Source organism: Neofelis nebulosa, chromosome 15, assembly GCF_028018385.1.
Source record: "Neofelis nebulosa isolate mNeoNeb1 chromosome 15, mNeoNeb1.pri, whole genome shotgun sequence".
In the NCBI taxonomy this organism is placed as follows: domain Eukaryota; kingdom Metazoa; phylum Chordata; class Mammalia; order Carnivora; family Felidae; genus Neofelis; species Neofelis nebulosa.
In genome coordinates this window covers 13,293,936-13,310,098 of record NC_080796.1, presented here as the reverse complement: position 1 = coordinate 13,310,098, position 16,163 = coordinate 13,293,936, and the positions used below count along the sequence as shown (strand labels likewise).

At 36.6% G+C, this 16,163-nt stretch overlaps 1 protein-coding gene across 10 annotated transcripts in view; it reads right to left on the bottom strand.

Annotated features, from left to right (window-relative positions):
- Positions 1-16,163, bottom strand: part of CEP170 (centrosomal protein 170) — a 125,302-nt gene that overhangs the window by 8,611 nt on the left and 100,528 nt on the right. For 5 of the 10 annotated variants that reach the window (XM_058701150.1, XM_058701155.1, XM_058701158.1 and 2 more), the window contains 4 exons: positions 11,716-11,950; positions 6,569-6,746; positions 4,369-4,539; positions 1,787-1,875 (listed from right to left, as the gene is read on the bottom strand). In XM_058701150.1, the coding sequence (XP_058557133.1) occupies positions 1,787-1,875; positions 4,369-4,539; positions 6,569-6,746; positions 11,716-11,950 (673 nt within the window). The remainder of the gene's footprint in view (positions 1-1,786; positions 1,876-4,368; positions 4,540-6,568; positions 6,747-11,715; positions 11,951-16,163) is intronic. The other 5 variants (XM_058701156.1, XM_058701160.1, XM_058701152.1 and 2 more) reach the window with 3 other exon arrangements.

Genomic DNA, 16,163 nt, shown 5'->3' with positions numbered 1-16,163 from the left:
CCTCCAGGTTTACTTCTTAAAGGTTTAGGCCTCATAATATATTTACTCTTCTATACCTTGGTCTTTTCACTTAATACCTTTACCTTTACAAAAGAGTTCTCAGAAAAGTATATTAACAGCATCTCCAAATACAGTTGAAACACGAGGCATATTACCTTCACAGTGACTGCATGTTTGGCTTTTCTTAAGGAGTACCTTGTACATTTAACTAAATAGTTATTTTAATGACTACCATTATGCTGCCATCCATGTTTTTTTTTCCAAGATAATTTACCCGTATCAATTTTCAGATCTTCCTATACATTTTAAGTAAACTGAACTTCCTACAAAGTAATAGTAATTTAATATTCACTCATGAACAAATAGTTACATAGTATATTCTAGGTACTTTATAATTGGACAAAGACCACTGCTCTCATGGGATTTACACAATTAGCTCACTTACTGAGCATATCCACTTAAACGAAGTTAGCTTTTCCTGCTATCTCCATGTGATTTATCTTCATTATTTTGCTTTAATCATCTGATTTTACTATTCACAACTTCTATTCCAACCAAGCCCAATCACCCCTTTTTCCTTTTTATTATCAAAATCACTAGTTATACAGAATAAAAAGTACAAAGACAATATAATTTAATTGGATCCTTTCTAAATTAGGAAAATGTGTCCATTTTAAGGTTCGTATTTGATTGTAAAGAAATCAAATTAGTTGCATGTTATTTATAAATAACACATTCTGTAATTTCTGATTTGGCTTAGTGAGCCCACTGTTTTTCTTTTAATCATACTCAGTGACTAAGCAATCCGCACCCTTGGTATCATCTTAGGTAAGGTATGTGTATGTGTCCCCCAGTAGCTATATCACTTCCAAGTGTGCTGATCCCACCACCTTCTCTGAAAAGTCACAGTGCTCTCCTTCACCACAACAGCCCATCATCCTAGGAGTTGCCAGTACAACATGCAGCTGGACAAATTAAGTCCAACCAACTGAAATTTGTAGGGAAAAAAATTTTAAGCCTAACCAATTAGTTATTACACACGAACTAACAATCGTGCCTGCCTAATACCAGGAGTCATGCCTCAAGTTTGGCTCAAGTACTCACTGTAGTTGAAGGTGGTAACATTGTTATTCTGAATTTAATTCCACTAAAATTATATTCTAGAACTAGGACATACTGGAAGGATAATGAACCAAAGGGATAAATAAATGAAATAAATATTGATAAAAATAATCTTATATGGGAATAAAATCTCCAAATTTCATCAGACTGAATGATTTTTGACTGCATATTATTTGTCCTGCACTGTTTTGATGCCCTCATAATTGAGTACACAAGGCAGACAAGTAACCAGGTATTCTGAGTCTTATAAAATTATGCAATACTGTCCTCTTTACTGATGAGGAAGATGAAATTAGACTCAACTTTCAGGTCTTATAAAAGCCACCCCCAAAGCTCTGTTAAATACTTACCTATTATTTTGTGGAGGAGTAAACTGTTCCTGGTTATTAATAAAGTTAACCTAAGTAATTAGAGCTGTTAACTCTCAATTACAAAGGGCTGATTATTTAGGACATTTCTTTCCCTTTTTGCCCCCTGCATGTGATCTAGCTTATGGCTGTTACTTACACCTACAAAAGACAAGGAATGGGACACTGGCAGCAGGAAGACTCAGTGCCACCGGCTTCACTAGCTCCTACTAGCTGTGGGGGTAGCAGGCTCGCACAAAGTGGAACACGTGTCTGTTAATAATGGAAGCCGGGAGGTTCCAGTGACAGAACAGTACCTGATCTTTCCAGCTGTTTTATCTATAGACTGTCTTATCTTCCTAGAAAACTGAAAGACGGATGACAGCAGCAGATTATCTCCCATGACCTGAAACATCCAAAGAAATTATATTAAAATATTACCACTGTATTGTAAAACCATTGAGAACACCAGTCACAGCCCACTATGTTTAGGGGAATTTAGTATGTATGCTAATTTTAATAAAAGGTCAATGAAGAATATAATTAGAATTAAACTATATAACTCAACTATATAACTAAATTGAGAAAGAGAAATAAATATCAACAAAGGAGTTCCTTTTTTAAAAAAAAACTTGTCAAGGTTCCATGTTATTTTGGTCCACACCACTTTTAAAAACCAATCCATATTATCTTATCTTCAATGACTATCATGATCCTCTCTCTCATGCCTCCAAATCAAATGATAATAAAAGGGAAAATACAAATAATTTAGAATGCTATGTTTATTATCTATTCTTTCACCAAATAATATGAACGTAGAGATGAAGAAGATTACAATCCTGCTCTTTGGAGCAGAGTCTAGTGGGAGAGATAATTTTTAAAAATTTACTCAAAAGAGGGGCGCATGGCTCAGTTGGTTAAGCATCTGACTTCAGCTCAGGTCATGATCTCTCAGTCCAGGAGTGTGAGCCCTGCATCATGAGCCCTGCATGAGCGCTCCAACTCATGAACCGTATCATGACCTGAACTGAAGTTGGTTGCTTAACCAGCTGAGACACCCAGGCACCTTTAATCACAGTTCTTAATTCATGACATAGCTCACTAGTCTAACACGGACCACTTTTTCTTTCTTTCTCATGAATAACGTAAGAAGCACTTATGAATCTAACGCCAAAACAAAGGCTAGAATGCAACAATAAGCCATTTGCTCCCGATGCCATAGGAAGAGGATACTTGCCTCTGACCTCAAGCTGTGTGATTTGGTTTCACCAATGGGACAGTAGCAGACACGACATGAATGTGAAGTGTGCCTGCATGGTGGGGCTTGCTCCCTTGTGTTTCTGATATAACCACGACAAGAACATGCCTTAGCCAGCCCACTCGTCCAATCAATAAAAGACACATGGGGCAGACCTGGACTCAACCTATAACTTTTTTTTTTTAAAGATATTTCAAAGTTTATTTGAGAGAGAGAGAGAAAGAATGGGGAGGAGCAGAGAGAGAGGGAGACACAGAATCTGAAGCAGGCTCCAGGCTCTGAGCTGTCAGCACAGATCCCGACATGGGGCTCGAACTCACGAATTGCGAGATCATGACCTGAGCTGAACTGACGCTTAGCCGACTGGGCCACCCTGCCACCCGTCAACCTGTAACTTTCAATTGTCCAGCTGAGCTGTCCCAGTTAACCCACAGGTATGTGATAAATTTATGCTTACTGCTCTATGCCAGTGAGATTTTTGTAGTTTGTTATACAGAAATAGCTGATATAATCTACTTCTACTTCTGTGGTTTCCCCCTCCCCCTTTCCCTACTGCCCTCCGCCCAAGTTGAACAGTATCTTAAATTCCATTCATCATTCCCTTGCTTTCCTTTTTATATCATGTGTTACTTCCATTTCTGTCCTAAGTATATCTTTTCATTTTTAAAAAATGTATGAGAAAGAATCACATTATATATCTTCTGAGAATTACTTTTTTCATTTACTGTTATACTGTTAAAATTCATCCATGTAGTGGCATAGTGCTGTACTTCATTTATTTTTTTACTCTGTAAGTATTCAATTTGTGAACATACCAGTTTATACATTCTCTTTCTGCTGATAAAAAGTTAGACAGTTCCCAAGTTTTTGTTAGGCCCACAGCGGTACTATAAATATTCTTTTGCATGACTTCTTTTGGCAATAGGAAAGGGTTTCTCTTGAGCCTGTACTAGAGGTAAAACTGTGCGATATGATCATGTGACATGTTTACATTCAACTTTAGGAAATAATGTCAAACTGTTTTTCCAAAGTGTGCCAATTTAACCTCTAGTGGCAACACAAAAAGGAGTCTATGTATCCAAGCTCTCCAATACTTACTATTTTAAGATTTTTAATTTATTGCCAATTGAATAAGAATCACATTTTCGCCCTGAAATGTATTTCTCTGAATACTCATGAGGTTTAACATCTCTATTTTGTAGACTTCAGTTAATTTCTCTTCAGTCAAATGCTATTCATGTCTTTTGGAGATTTTTCTGTGGAGATTGTTTTTGCCTTACTTGATTGGTAGGGCCTTCTTTATGTATTCTGTATACTACTTCTTCATTGACTGCATGTTTCACAGTCTTTCAATATACTCTAATTTATCAGTCTTTTATTTTAAAGCTTTTTTGTGTCTTTTTTTGAAAGACATTTACCTATACTTTTAACTAAAAGTTTTAAAGTTTTGCTTTTGCCCTTTAGAAACTTAACTCATTTGTAGTTGATTATTTTGTACATGATTTAATGTCAAGATGAAACTTCACTCTACTCATAAGGGCAAGCACTTTTTTCCCCAGCCCCATTTATTGAACAGTTCCTCCTTTTCCCACAACAGGACATGTTTCCTCTGACATTTGTTAAAGTCTGTGGTTTACTTACTTCATCTCTGCTCCAGGTTCTCCGCCTTGTAATTGTTAAGTGATCAGGAGGCTCTGTTGGTTGAGGTCTTGGATCATTAGACCGACCGTTGTTTCCTTCTGGTGTTTTAGAATGAACTAATGGAGGGATCTTTCGGAAGTTGAGGCTTTCATCAAAAACACGATCAACCAACTAATAGGACAAAAGCATATCCTTATGAGAATAATTTGGGTAAGTACCGATATTGGCATTATAATTTTTTTTATTAGACAGAAGTTATTACATTCTCAAGTAGTAACAGAAGCATGATATCTTCAATAAACCAATTACTCTTTCTTTTTATAAGTTCTTCAAAGGTGCCTGTTTAATAAAATAGATGTTCATCTACACAGATTTTTAAAATCCAAAATACAGAACTTTGTTAAGTTCAATCCTTCCATGGATAAGATTTCCCCCAACTGTAAAACAGACAGTAAATAGAAAAAGCTGAGCCATGTAGATGGACAAGTTCATTTTACTCACAATGCCTTACCAATGTAAAATAATGTTTCTTTTTCTTTTAGTTTCCTATGTTGTTTTTTGTTTTTCTTCCCCAAATCCAGGTGCCAAATTTCTTCACAAATACATAAATTGCAAATTCCAATTAAGTTTACAAAGGAAACAATTTTTAAATCCACAAAGTAAGTATTTTGGTCTTAGGTAAACTTTTAACAATGCTACAGCAGTTACATATTCTAGTGAAAATGACATACTGCCATGTACAGTGCAAATTATACACATCCAATAATACAAAGTAACTCAGGTTTACTGAAGAAGGAATAAATTTTAGTACAATATTCTAAGATAAAACAAAAAGGAAAAATGAAAGTCTATTCAATGAAATGACTGAGTAATTTTACCGGGTCTGCGTGAGTATATAATCATGTTAGGTAACATTTAGTTAGATAGCTGAGGAAATAATGTCTTCATCGTTTTAAATGTACCAGAAGAATTGTGTATGTCTTGCCACCAAGAAGATCCTTTTGTTTTTCACCAATGAGGATGATTTTATATACATTTACAATTGATCAATGTGGTAACAAAACTCTACACAGATTCACAAAAGCTCATTTACCAACTTAGACAACACATGAAGGTGAAAAACAACAACTACAACAACAAAAATGACCATTACAGAACTGGATTATAAAAGGAATGTGACAAAAAGCAAAGGAAGAGATTATTAAGAGAGTTTGTCAAAATCGAATCTGTCAAAAAGGCTAGCCATTTGGAGCTACTATTGATGACATTATTTTATAAAATTAACGAAGCACATGAGAGGCTGGCATTTTTTCCTGTAAAAGGCTAGATAATAAATACTTTCAGCTTTACAGCCATACAGTGTCTAACTACTCATTTCTGACATTATATCACAAAACAGCCAGATAATTAAACAAAAGAATGTGGCTTTGTCCCAATAAAACTTTTAATTCATTCTCTCAAATGCCAATCTTTTGCTTGTATTTCTGCACCAGATCGAGAGCCAACATGTCAGAGTACCATTTATTTTTCATTATCCATTAAAGGCACCCTCTGGAGCAACGTTAGAGAGCCAGAGAGCAGGAGGTTCCGGTTTGGGGAGGGCAATAGTCTCTACGTGCTACCTTGCATTCCAGAACTTACAGGAAGGTTTCAAAACTGAATATGCATGTATTTGTGTGTGGGTGTGTATGTGTATATATCTTTGTGTATCTATGTGTGTATATCTTTCAGTTTTCAAGGTATCCTTAAGCATATATGTGTAATTTTCAACAGAATTATTTAAAGTTAGTGGAAACTGTACAATTTTTCCTTTATTTGCTATTAGAGGTATCTACTAGCCAGCTACATATAAAAATGCCTTTTTAATTGAAGTATTTTCATAGCACTTCATTTTATGGAAGTGTTATACAATCATTTATCAAATTTTAGTTTGCTTTTCAGATGTCATTTATAGTCATATTTTCCAGTGAAACTATATACCAGTAATTGGCAGACAAAGTACCGGTTTTAAATAATTTTACAGCTTCATGGAATAATAGACCAAATGTTAGCCTTTGCTAGTTTTGTTACAAAAACATAAAAAGAAAATTTTAAACCAAAGTTGGAAAATGCAGAGCTTCATGCAAACAGGGAGGGTGGGTATAACTCAAATAAACTCAGCAAAAGGCTAAAAGCAAAAGAAACAAAGAAAAGGAAGAACCTTCTGCATCTGTCCATGAAGATCTCCTACCTCTTCTCTAGTGTCTATGGCAGAGCCCGGGGTGGTGGCCGCAGTGCTTACTGTGGTGCTGGGGGCGGTGCCCGACGATGTCACTGAGTCTATCTCGCCTGCTACGTCGTTGATTTCCCGAGCAATGAGGGCAAGATCCTGGCTGATCCTGGTGATAGTTTCAGAAAAGAAGTTTAATCTCTTTTAAACAACAGGTCTAGACACAATCATTTGTGATAGAATCCATTACATAAGCTCGACATCTAATTAAAGATCTGTACCAAAAACTTAAGACTTTTTGGAAATCCTATCAACTGTTTTGATACTCAAAAAAGCTTTCAAGCTTTAATTCCAAAAATTAATAAAATTAAATTTCACGTCACTTTGAAAAATATGTTAAACACCCTGAAGTAGTGACACATCTTTCAAAATACAGTTAATGTTAACGACCAGCACTAACAGATGACAGCTCTTAGACTTGGGGGTGGTAAACAGAACCCAAGGAGTCCATGAACCTGGATAAGAAGGAGCAATTATAACTTCATTCTCACTAACCTCCACCTGAAGCTTAGCATTTCTTTCAGTGAGAATTCGGGTAACAAACAGTAGCAGAATTAGTGATACTGGGGTTTTTTCCACCCACGGAAATCATAGATAGTATGGTTGCTATAGGTGTCCCAGAGCCTTTCATCATCACTGCCTCAAGATTACTGCGGTCATTAAACCCACAGCAACAAAGTTCCAGGTATTACTCTGTCACTTTAAAAATAGTTTGATAACATTACAAAGAAATGCAATCATACTGAAACACAACGAAGTAATTTCATGTTTATGTATTTATTTAGTTTTAAAGTTTTAAAAAGTTTATTTTATTTTGAGAGACAGAGAGAGCACAAGCAGAGGAAGGGCAGAGAGAGAGAGAGGAAGAGTCCCAAGCAGGATCCCAACTGTCAGCTCAGAGCCTGATGCGGGGCTTGAACTCACAAACTGTGAGATCATGACCTGAGCCAAAATCAAGAGTTGGATGCTTCTCTGACTGAGCCACCCAGAGTCCCTATGTTTATGCATTTAGAAGCACTGTTCTGAGGGGCACCTGCATGGCTCAGTCTGAAGCTGAAGTGTCTGACTTCAGCTCAGGTCATGATCTTGCCGCTCATGAGTTCGAGCCCCATATCGGGCTGTATGCTGACAGATCAGAGCCTGGAGCCTGCTTCGGATTCTGTGTCTCCCTCTCTCTCTGCCCCTCCCCTACTTGCTCTGTCTCTTTCTCTCAAAAATAAATAAAAACATAAAAAAAAAAAAAAAAAGAAGAGGCACTGTTCTGAGAAGAGATCCATAAGCTTCCCCCAGGTGGCCAAAGAGGTTAGTAAAACCCCGACACAGGAGTCTGTTATGCACAGCACCTCACAGTACACATGAGGTCATTTGAGAGGCACAGTGTTCTTGTGAGGTAGGCCTTCTCTAACTGAATGTGAATGATGACACATTCTCAGAGAAGGTGAGAGGCTTGCTCATGACAACACAACTTACAAATAGCTAAGGCAGAGGGCCACATTCCAGGTTTAGAGCTCATTCCCGGAGAGCCATTTATTTGTGTCATCAGCCACACAGATTGAAGAACTAAATAAATATTAGCAGTGATAAGCAAAAGAAAAAACTGATTTTTCTCTATTTTTAAAAGAGAGAAACTTACATAATCTACTACTGATATTCCTGTTCTAATCAAAAAGATTTCAATTCAATGAGACTTGAAAAACTTCTAAGTTATGGACCTACTGAACTCAATTTGGCTACTTCCACAAGGAAGGTTTTGAAATGACAGAAGGTTCAAATGAAAGCTTCTTCAACTTTAAAATCGAAAGCAGAAGCAAAGTAACATGTTTTGACTTGAGCAAAATGTAAGACTTCCAAGGAATGCAGTAATTGCATAATAATTTAACTACAGATTAAAAAAAAAGGTGCTAAATGAAAGCTTATGGCCTACCAAGAGCAATCTGTGGTCACTTCCTTTATTTATCAATACAAAAAGGTAGGAAGAACACCAATAAACACTTTCTGGTCTCTTATTATGTTCCAGGAACCGTGTTATGACCTAAGGGCTATAATGATGGAGAAGCAGATAGAGTCCCTGCTCTCATAAGCTTACAACAATTGTAATGAGCACCATTACATTATAATACAGTCAAAACCACTATTTGATAGTGAGTACCATTATATTTGTTTTTTAATTTTTTTAAAGTTTATTTCTTTTGAGAGACAGAGAGAGCAGAGGAAGGGCAGAGAGAGAGAGAGAGAGAGAGAGAGGGAGAGAGAGAGAGGGAGAGGATCCCAGGCAAGCCCCTGATATGGGGCTTGAACTCACGAACCGTGAGATCATGACCTGAGCCAAAACCAAGAGTCAGACACTTAACCAACTGAGCCACTCAGGCGCCCCGTGAGCACCATTGTAAAGAAGCTTTATGCTCATCAACTGACTTCATTCTCACAGCCACCCTGCAGGAGGAGAGGTATTCACCATCTTGTTTTACAGAGGAGGAAAATGAGGCTTAGGAGAAGTTATGTGACCATTTTTTTGGTCAAGGTCACAAATGGTTAAGTGGTGTAACTAGATCTTTTTATTATGTCATGCTATATCTCACATAATCATTCCATATGTAATTTTCAAAGGCTTGTTAACTGTTGATATAATTTTCTGAGCAAGAGTTTAAAGTGTTCTCTAAGATGATACATTCAATTTTTGCATTTCTGAAACAAATGAAGTAGGATGAAAAACAATAACCAAGCTTAATGAGACAAAAAATAGATAAGCATGAGCTTATCCAAAAAATCTATTTTTTGCTCTCAAGTTTTGTATGCAGATTTTTGTACAATGAAGCTTCTGATATTTGTAGAAAGCAGGAGTTAATTAGAAAAAAATGAGTCAAAAAAAAACAGACAATAGCAACGTCAACAGGTCATGTGGTAACAACTGTACCAACACGAACAACTCTTAATGTGTGTATACACAACATACGTTGTTCACTTGGCAAGCACCCCAAAGCCACCTTTTCGTTTGTGAGTGTATCGTGTATATGCCAGCGATTTCTTACACAACAATTTGTATCTGAAAGTCAACTCAGTAATACAGACCGTTAGACTGGTTTAAATCCACATGGCTTAAAAATCTCAGCACCTACTAAAACCAGCATTAGGAATTCTAAAAAGCAAAATTATCAAGAAAATCAAAGTTATAAATATCTTCAAGTAGAAATAATAGATTTATGACTCAGTGTAAAGTACGGACCTATTCATAAGGTTGTTAAATCGAAGCTTACGAATTCCGTAAGCTTCTAGGTTTACACTCACTGGAATATTTTATAATAATGTATTTCTTTACATCTCTTGTATCTGTGCTTTTTTTCAATGCTTAGATTTGTAATCCTCGTTCTTATTCTTAGTCTCCACCCCCATCAAATCTGCTAGGAGGGGAAATTCTAGAATGATGCACACATTTTATTTGGAGTTTTGCAATCCATCTGCTTTCATTGCTTTCAGATACATGGCTGAAAAATACACCTTAAAAAATTAAAATCCCAAAGGCAAGTTTTATTAACACAGTGCTACTTAACAAACCAGAGGGAAAAGGCATAAAGTCATTAGAAGTTAAAAGGCCTGGCCCATTAGCTGTCCCGTTACGGATAACAAGACACACAAGAGACAGGAGTAATAAAATGCACATAATAAAGACAGAACCAAGTGAAAGTGTCACCTCTAGTTCCCCTGCACTTTCCCCTTCGCAGCATCTTTTCTGTTTGGGGGCAGGGAAGTGGGTGTGGCCCGGAAGGAGGGGTCCAGATTTCAAAGAGGTGGCCCCCTAAGGGGAACCATCAGGTGCCTCCTGAGCTGCAGCAGGTCCCCCCTCCACAGGAAGGGAAATGATGTCAGGAGAGTGAGGCCAGCCGTGCCCACAAGAATAAAAAGAGGTAGAAACTCCCTCACTGCAGGCGTCCTGTGGTCTCCTAATAACTCAGGGATCCCAAAGCACATACATATGCCTGTCCCCTAACTGGAACTGGCTTACAATGCTTCAATAATTAGTCTCCCAAAAAGCGATTTATATGGTAAAATAAAAATGTTTAAGAAGCACAGTGAGATTAAAAGGGCATGTTCTCAAAGAATGATAAGCAATTAAAAGCAATTACAATAGTCATCAGCGACCAAAAACCATAGACATTACATTGAAGTAATGAGCCAGAAAAAACATAATTCACAGAAGTCAACAGAGCAAAGGAAAAAAAAAAAAAAAGATAAAACACCATTAAATTATGGTTAAGAGTTTATTTTTTTAAAAACCATCTCTGGACTATTACATATCACATTCTTTAATGATGTTGCCAAGTGTAAAACTTGAAGTTTAGGGTCTTAAATTGAAGGCAGAAACAACTGTAGCGTGTCACGGGGAAACGTTTAGGTGACATACGGTATACCACAGTAAAATGTATTATCTTACAAAATGAACACAACCCATGTTTTAACTACAATAGCATCTGTTTGAGTACAGCCTCTCCTCAGTGTTCAAACGTGATAAGGTACTCATTAAAAATCACATCTGCAGCATGAATTTTACTTTTTAGTCATATAACCTAAAGGGTATACTAAACAAATTTAATATTCAAAATAATAAAGGGTTCAACTGTACCTCACGAATTCATAAAAGTGTGAGTAAAAATCCACATCCTCGCATTCTCCCCAGAGAATAAGAGCCATGTATCTCCAACAACTATACTATCACCTCTTTGGAAGTGGAAGGTAAAAGGAAAAGTACTCAAAAATTTAGCTGCACAATTCTTAATGGTGTAGAGCCAATACCACCTTTCAAAAGTGGTATTAACTCATCGGCATCTCTACTAGAAACAAGAAAGGGGGTTGCAAACAAAATAAATTAGTTCTACAAGATGTTAGTAGCACTGGCACTAAAAACACAAACCCAGAGAAACTGGATGGAGAGCAACACTCTGGATGGAAGTGCGTGCATAGCTACCTGAGGATTTCACTCCTTGGACAATCTGTAGAAATCGAATAAAAGCTACGCTTTTGCTATCGAGTTGAAACACTGACACGAAATTCCAGCTCTTAAAGATAATCCATTTAGAACCAACCTGGCTATCTCTTCTCGATGAGCAGTCCAATCTCGGATGTAGTCTTCCTGTTCTTTTATCCGGTGCTTGAACGAAGAACTAGTAGGCATTGCTGACCCAGAGCTCTGCAACCGAGTGGTTTTCAGGGCTGGAGAAGTACGTAGACGAGTATGTTTAGGGGAATTACGGTTTGATCCAAATTCATCTTCTGAGGTGGAAGCATAATCAGTAGGAAAGCGCCTCCATCTTGAATTTACTAAATTAGTTTAATTATTAAAAAAAGAATTATTATGTTACCTTTTAAAGGAGATAAAAATCATGATTTCAAAAACACCATGAGACACACACAGCACAACTTTCAATAACTGACATACACATACCTCACGAAAATAAGTCTACTACTCCTTAAAGATAGAGACAATATACTTTGGTGAATTAAAAACAATGAGGAATTAAAAACAATCGAAAGACCACGTTTTCCATAGTATGGTGAATAAAACATTCAGATGAAAAATTCACTAATGATAAACAACTAAGCAAGCTCTATCCATAAATGTTTAACTTGGGTACTTTATCATTGCAAATAGTTCTCATTTGAGTGACGATATGGATTTTTGTTTTAGAAAACGACAGTAACAACAACAACAACAGAAATAAGGGAAAAGATTTCCTCATGCCACATGGACTTGCAACATGGATATGGTAAACCCTCTTTTCCCAACATACAAATGTGCATAATTCCTGCTGTGGAAATTATGCTTTTATGGCAGAAAAAAAACATTACCTCTGTCATTCAACATCCTGTTACGCTATGATTGGAAAAAATCTTTTACATGGTAAAAACACAACAAAGCATCTTCAGTACAACTCGCGGCTGCTTTGACACTGAAAGCATACAGTGAAATTAGACGATGGCGTAAGACCTACAAGGAGTGAAGCTCTACAAAGCTATTCTCACAACCACTGACATTTAAGGCACAGGAGATACTGTGAATATTCACAGTAAAGAAAGTGGCAACCACTTCCGTGTTTGAGGTTAGGAAAGACATTTAAAAGATGGTGTTGCTGACACATCTGAAAAATCAGAAGACAAATTAATTTCACTAGTACTGTTAATGCGAGAACCAAACACACAAATAATTTGCGAGGCATATACAGAGGTCAAAAACAGGGCAATGATGGCTGATTTACAGCAAGCTTCACAAGGGCAGGAATCTGCTACTGCATACCTAGGACTGCATACCTAGGCTGCAGAGTGTCTGGCTAGCAAATGTTTAATGAATATTTTTGAAAAAGTAAGTGAATTCCTAGCTACTGGCCATTTGCTTTTCTCAAATTAGGGAAAACCTAGTGAAAAGCAGATGTTTTTGGTGGGTACAGGGACAAAAACTTAGCACCTGCTATATAAATTCTAGTTGCTATTAATATCAGAAGAGTTTTGTTTTTCTTTCTTTCTCTCTCTCTCTCCTTCTTTTAAAACAGAAACTGACCCAAGGCTGCATCGTGGTGAAGTCTGGAATTCCTTCATCCTACCTCACTAGGATTTTATGCACTCATGTCTTTTCCTCCCCAAACCACATTTTTGTCTGGGACTCTGTAAGTCTCAGGTGGCTGTCAGACAAAACTGACTGGTATATATTGCCAAAGAGTTGGTTTAAGAAGCAGAGAAATCTGTAATCAGGAATATGCCCTAAGTCAGAGCCTACCCATTTGTCCTGATTCACACTCCCCTTTGAAGCTCCTGGAGCTTGGAACAAGATTCATGGGTACAAGAAGATAAGCAGAAACTCCACGGCTTTTTGTAAAAGTGTGTGCAAACACATGTATAGAACTCTAGGTAATTATTCATAGTGCCTTTTGAAGGTGGTAGTCAGTACTGTTTCTGGTTTTACCAAGATCGTTCATTAACATAAAACTACTTTTACCATAGTGGAAAATTACTAAATTCTAGACATCTGGAAAATCCTACGAATGGAACTGACGCTAAGACTTGAAAACAATTTTAGAAAAAGTTTAGGAATAAGAGCAAAACACTAAAAATATTGCAAAATAGCTATATTTTAACAAAGGCATTTCACTAAGCGTTAGATGTTTATTTGTTTTGCTACCTTAGAATATTATTCGTAGAAAACAAGTTCAGAAATAATAAAAAGATCATTTGTTAGACTGAATTTCCTGATTTTTGATTTGGGAACTATGGGAAACCATACTTACAACGGAAAGTTGTTTGGAGTGAAAACAAAACCACTAACAAAGAGTTTCAATAAACTGTAGGAGATGGTAAACTAAGTAGGTATGATGGAGCTCAGTTAGTTAACTCAGAGGTAACTTAGAAAGAATAGCATCAATGCCTGGTATATTTCAAGAGTGGGACAATACAGGAGGGCAGAATGGGAAACTGAGAACCAGGTGCTGATTGCCAGTTGACAGTCAGGTGTCAGTAAGTAGAGTCACGTTAGAAATAACTTTTAATAGTTTCAGTCTCGAGATCAGAAAATAATTACATAATTGAGGAATAAAAGAGAAAAATTCCTTTTTCAAATGACATTCATAAAGTTCCCACTTAGTTTTACAGGTCTACTTTACTATCTGGTAAGAATAGTGAAGTTCAGTAATATCTTGACAAAGAAAAGCAACCACAAGGACAGAGCATATTTTTCAAACTGAAAGGTAACATTTTTAGGTCTGTTCTGTTAAAATTGAGGGCAAAATGAGAGAGAGAGAAAAAAAAAGTAGGGTACAGCAGAGAAATGAAGATAGGATTAATAACTCTTTAACCGATCAAGGGTTATCTTTACCCCTGGAAAACTTATCCTCCAGGGCGTGCTAGGAAGCAGGGCTCAGTCATGTCTGGACACCACTCTGTTCATGTAACAGTGAAGAGTAGATCACTACTCGGGGGCCAAGAGACCAGGAAAGGGGATTTCATGCCAGGACCTGTTATTTCTCAAAGAACTTCTTTCAATAGCTTTTGCTTTCTTAATCTTTGCTTCTAAACTACAGCAGCAACACAGTTTATCTGAAAAAAAAAAAAAAAAAAAAAAAAAAAATCCCTACCATCTGCTAGTTGTTGCAGAGTAAACTTAAAGTTCAAATGTTTTTAACTTTTGCTAATGCCTACTTATTTTATTTATTATTTTGAGAGCGAATGAGCGAGTAAGCAGGGGAGGGAAGGGGCAGAGAGAAGGAGAGGGAGAGAGAATCCCAAGCAGGCTCCACACTGTCAGCACAGAGCCCGACGAGGGGCTCCATCTCATGAATCGTGAGATCATGACCTGAGTCAGAATCAACAGTTAGAAGCTTAACTGACTGAACCACCCAAGTACCTCAGAAAATCTTTATTTAAAAAAAAACAAAAAACAAAAAACAATTCCAGTTAGGCTAATTCTTTATAAAACAGCCTCAATTTCTCATAGGATGGTAATTTTTGTGATTTCTACCCATCAAGAAAAATGTTACTTCTTCTTCTTGAATTTTATTTTGTTTGGGTAAAATTCTATAAAGAATTAAATTTAATTGTATAGCATTAGGCTTATTTAATATACTGGTATAAAAAGGCATTTCTGATAAATCATTAAATTGAACATTGATATAGAAGCTATTTCAAATGCCAATCCCCAAGAGGCTCCTTGGTTGGTGAAGGGCTGTATAGGACATAGATTAAAATCAGCTCTAAGATCAGCTTAATTAATTTTACAGCTAACCTGAAAATTATTTTAGTTATGAAATTATGCAGCACTTCCTCTTGTGGAAATAATCAACTACTATATTCGCTCTGGAAACATACCATCCAGAATTTAAAAAGGGAGAAAGAGTTCTTAGCATTATTCATTTGTGAATGCTCAGATTTCTCTTACTGTTAACCAAAGCTTTGTTGGCCTTAAAACGCAATCACAACTACAGACTTAACAAACACATTTCAGGAAACAAACACTGCATTTTCACACTTTCTATCACAATATCTTTGTGGGAAACAAAACCACAAACATATTTTACACGTATGTTTATAAGCACGTAGCAATAAGATCATTTGGGGAAAAGATCCCTGACAATGTGCTATATTGCTCTTTGACCTGGAGGAAGAAAGAACTGAAGCCATGCATGCCTAACATTTCATTCCTACCATCCATAAAGTTTGAGGTTTAGAATAAAAATGAGAAATCAGTCTAAAAAAAATTCTAAGGATGTTAAAATGATGCTATTTTTTAGAATGTGCACCTAAAACATAATGCAAACCAACTGCTTTATTTTGATAACTCCGCACACTTAGTTTTAAAAGCATCTTATCAAAATAAATCTGGATATTTTACTGTAACTTGATATTGAAGGATCACTGAAGGAACTGGGGTGGGGACAGTGGGGACTAAACTTTCCTAAAAGCAAACTACATCAGAATTAAAGAAGCATAAAAGAACTTTTACTCTGTTTTCCAATCAGGTATTTCCATTCTTATATTTTTATCATATACA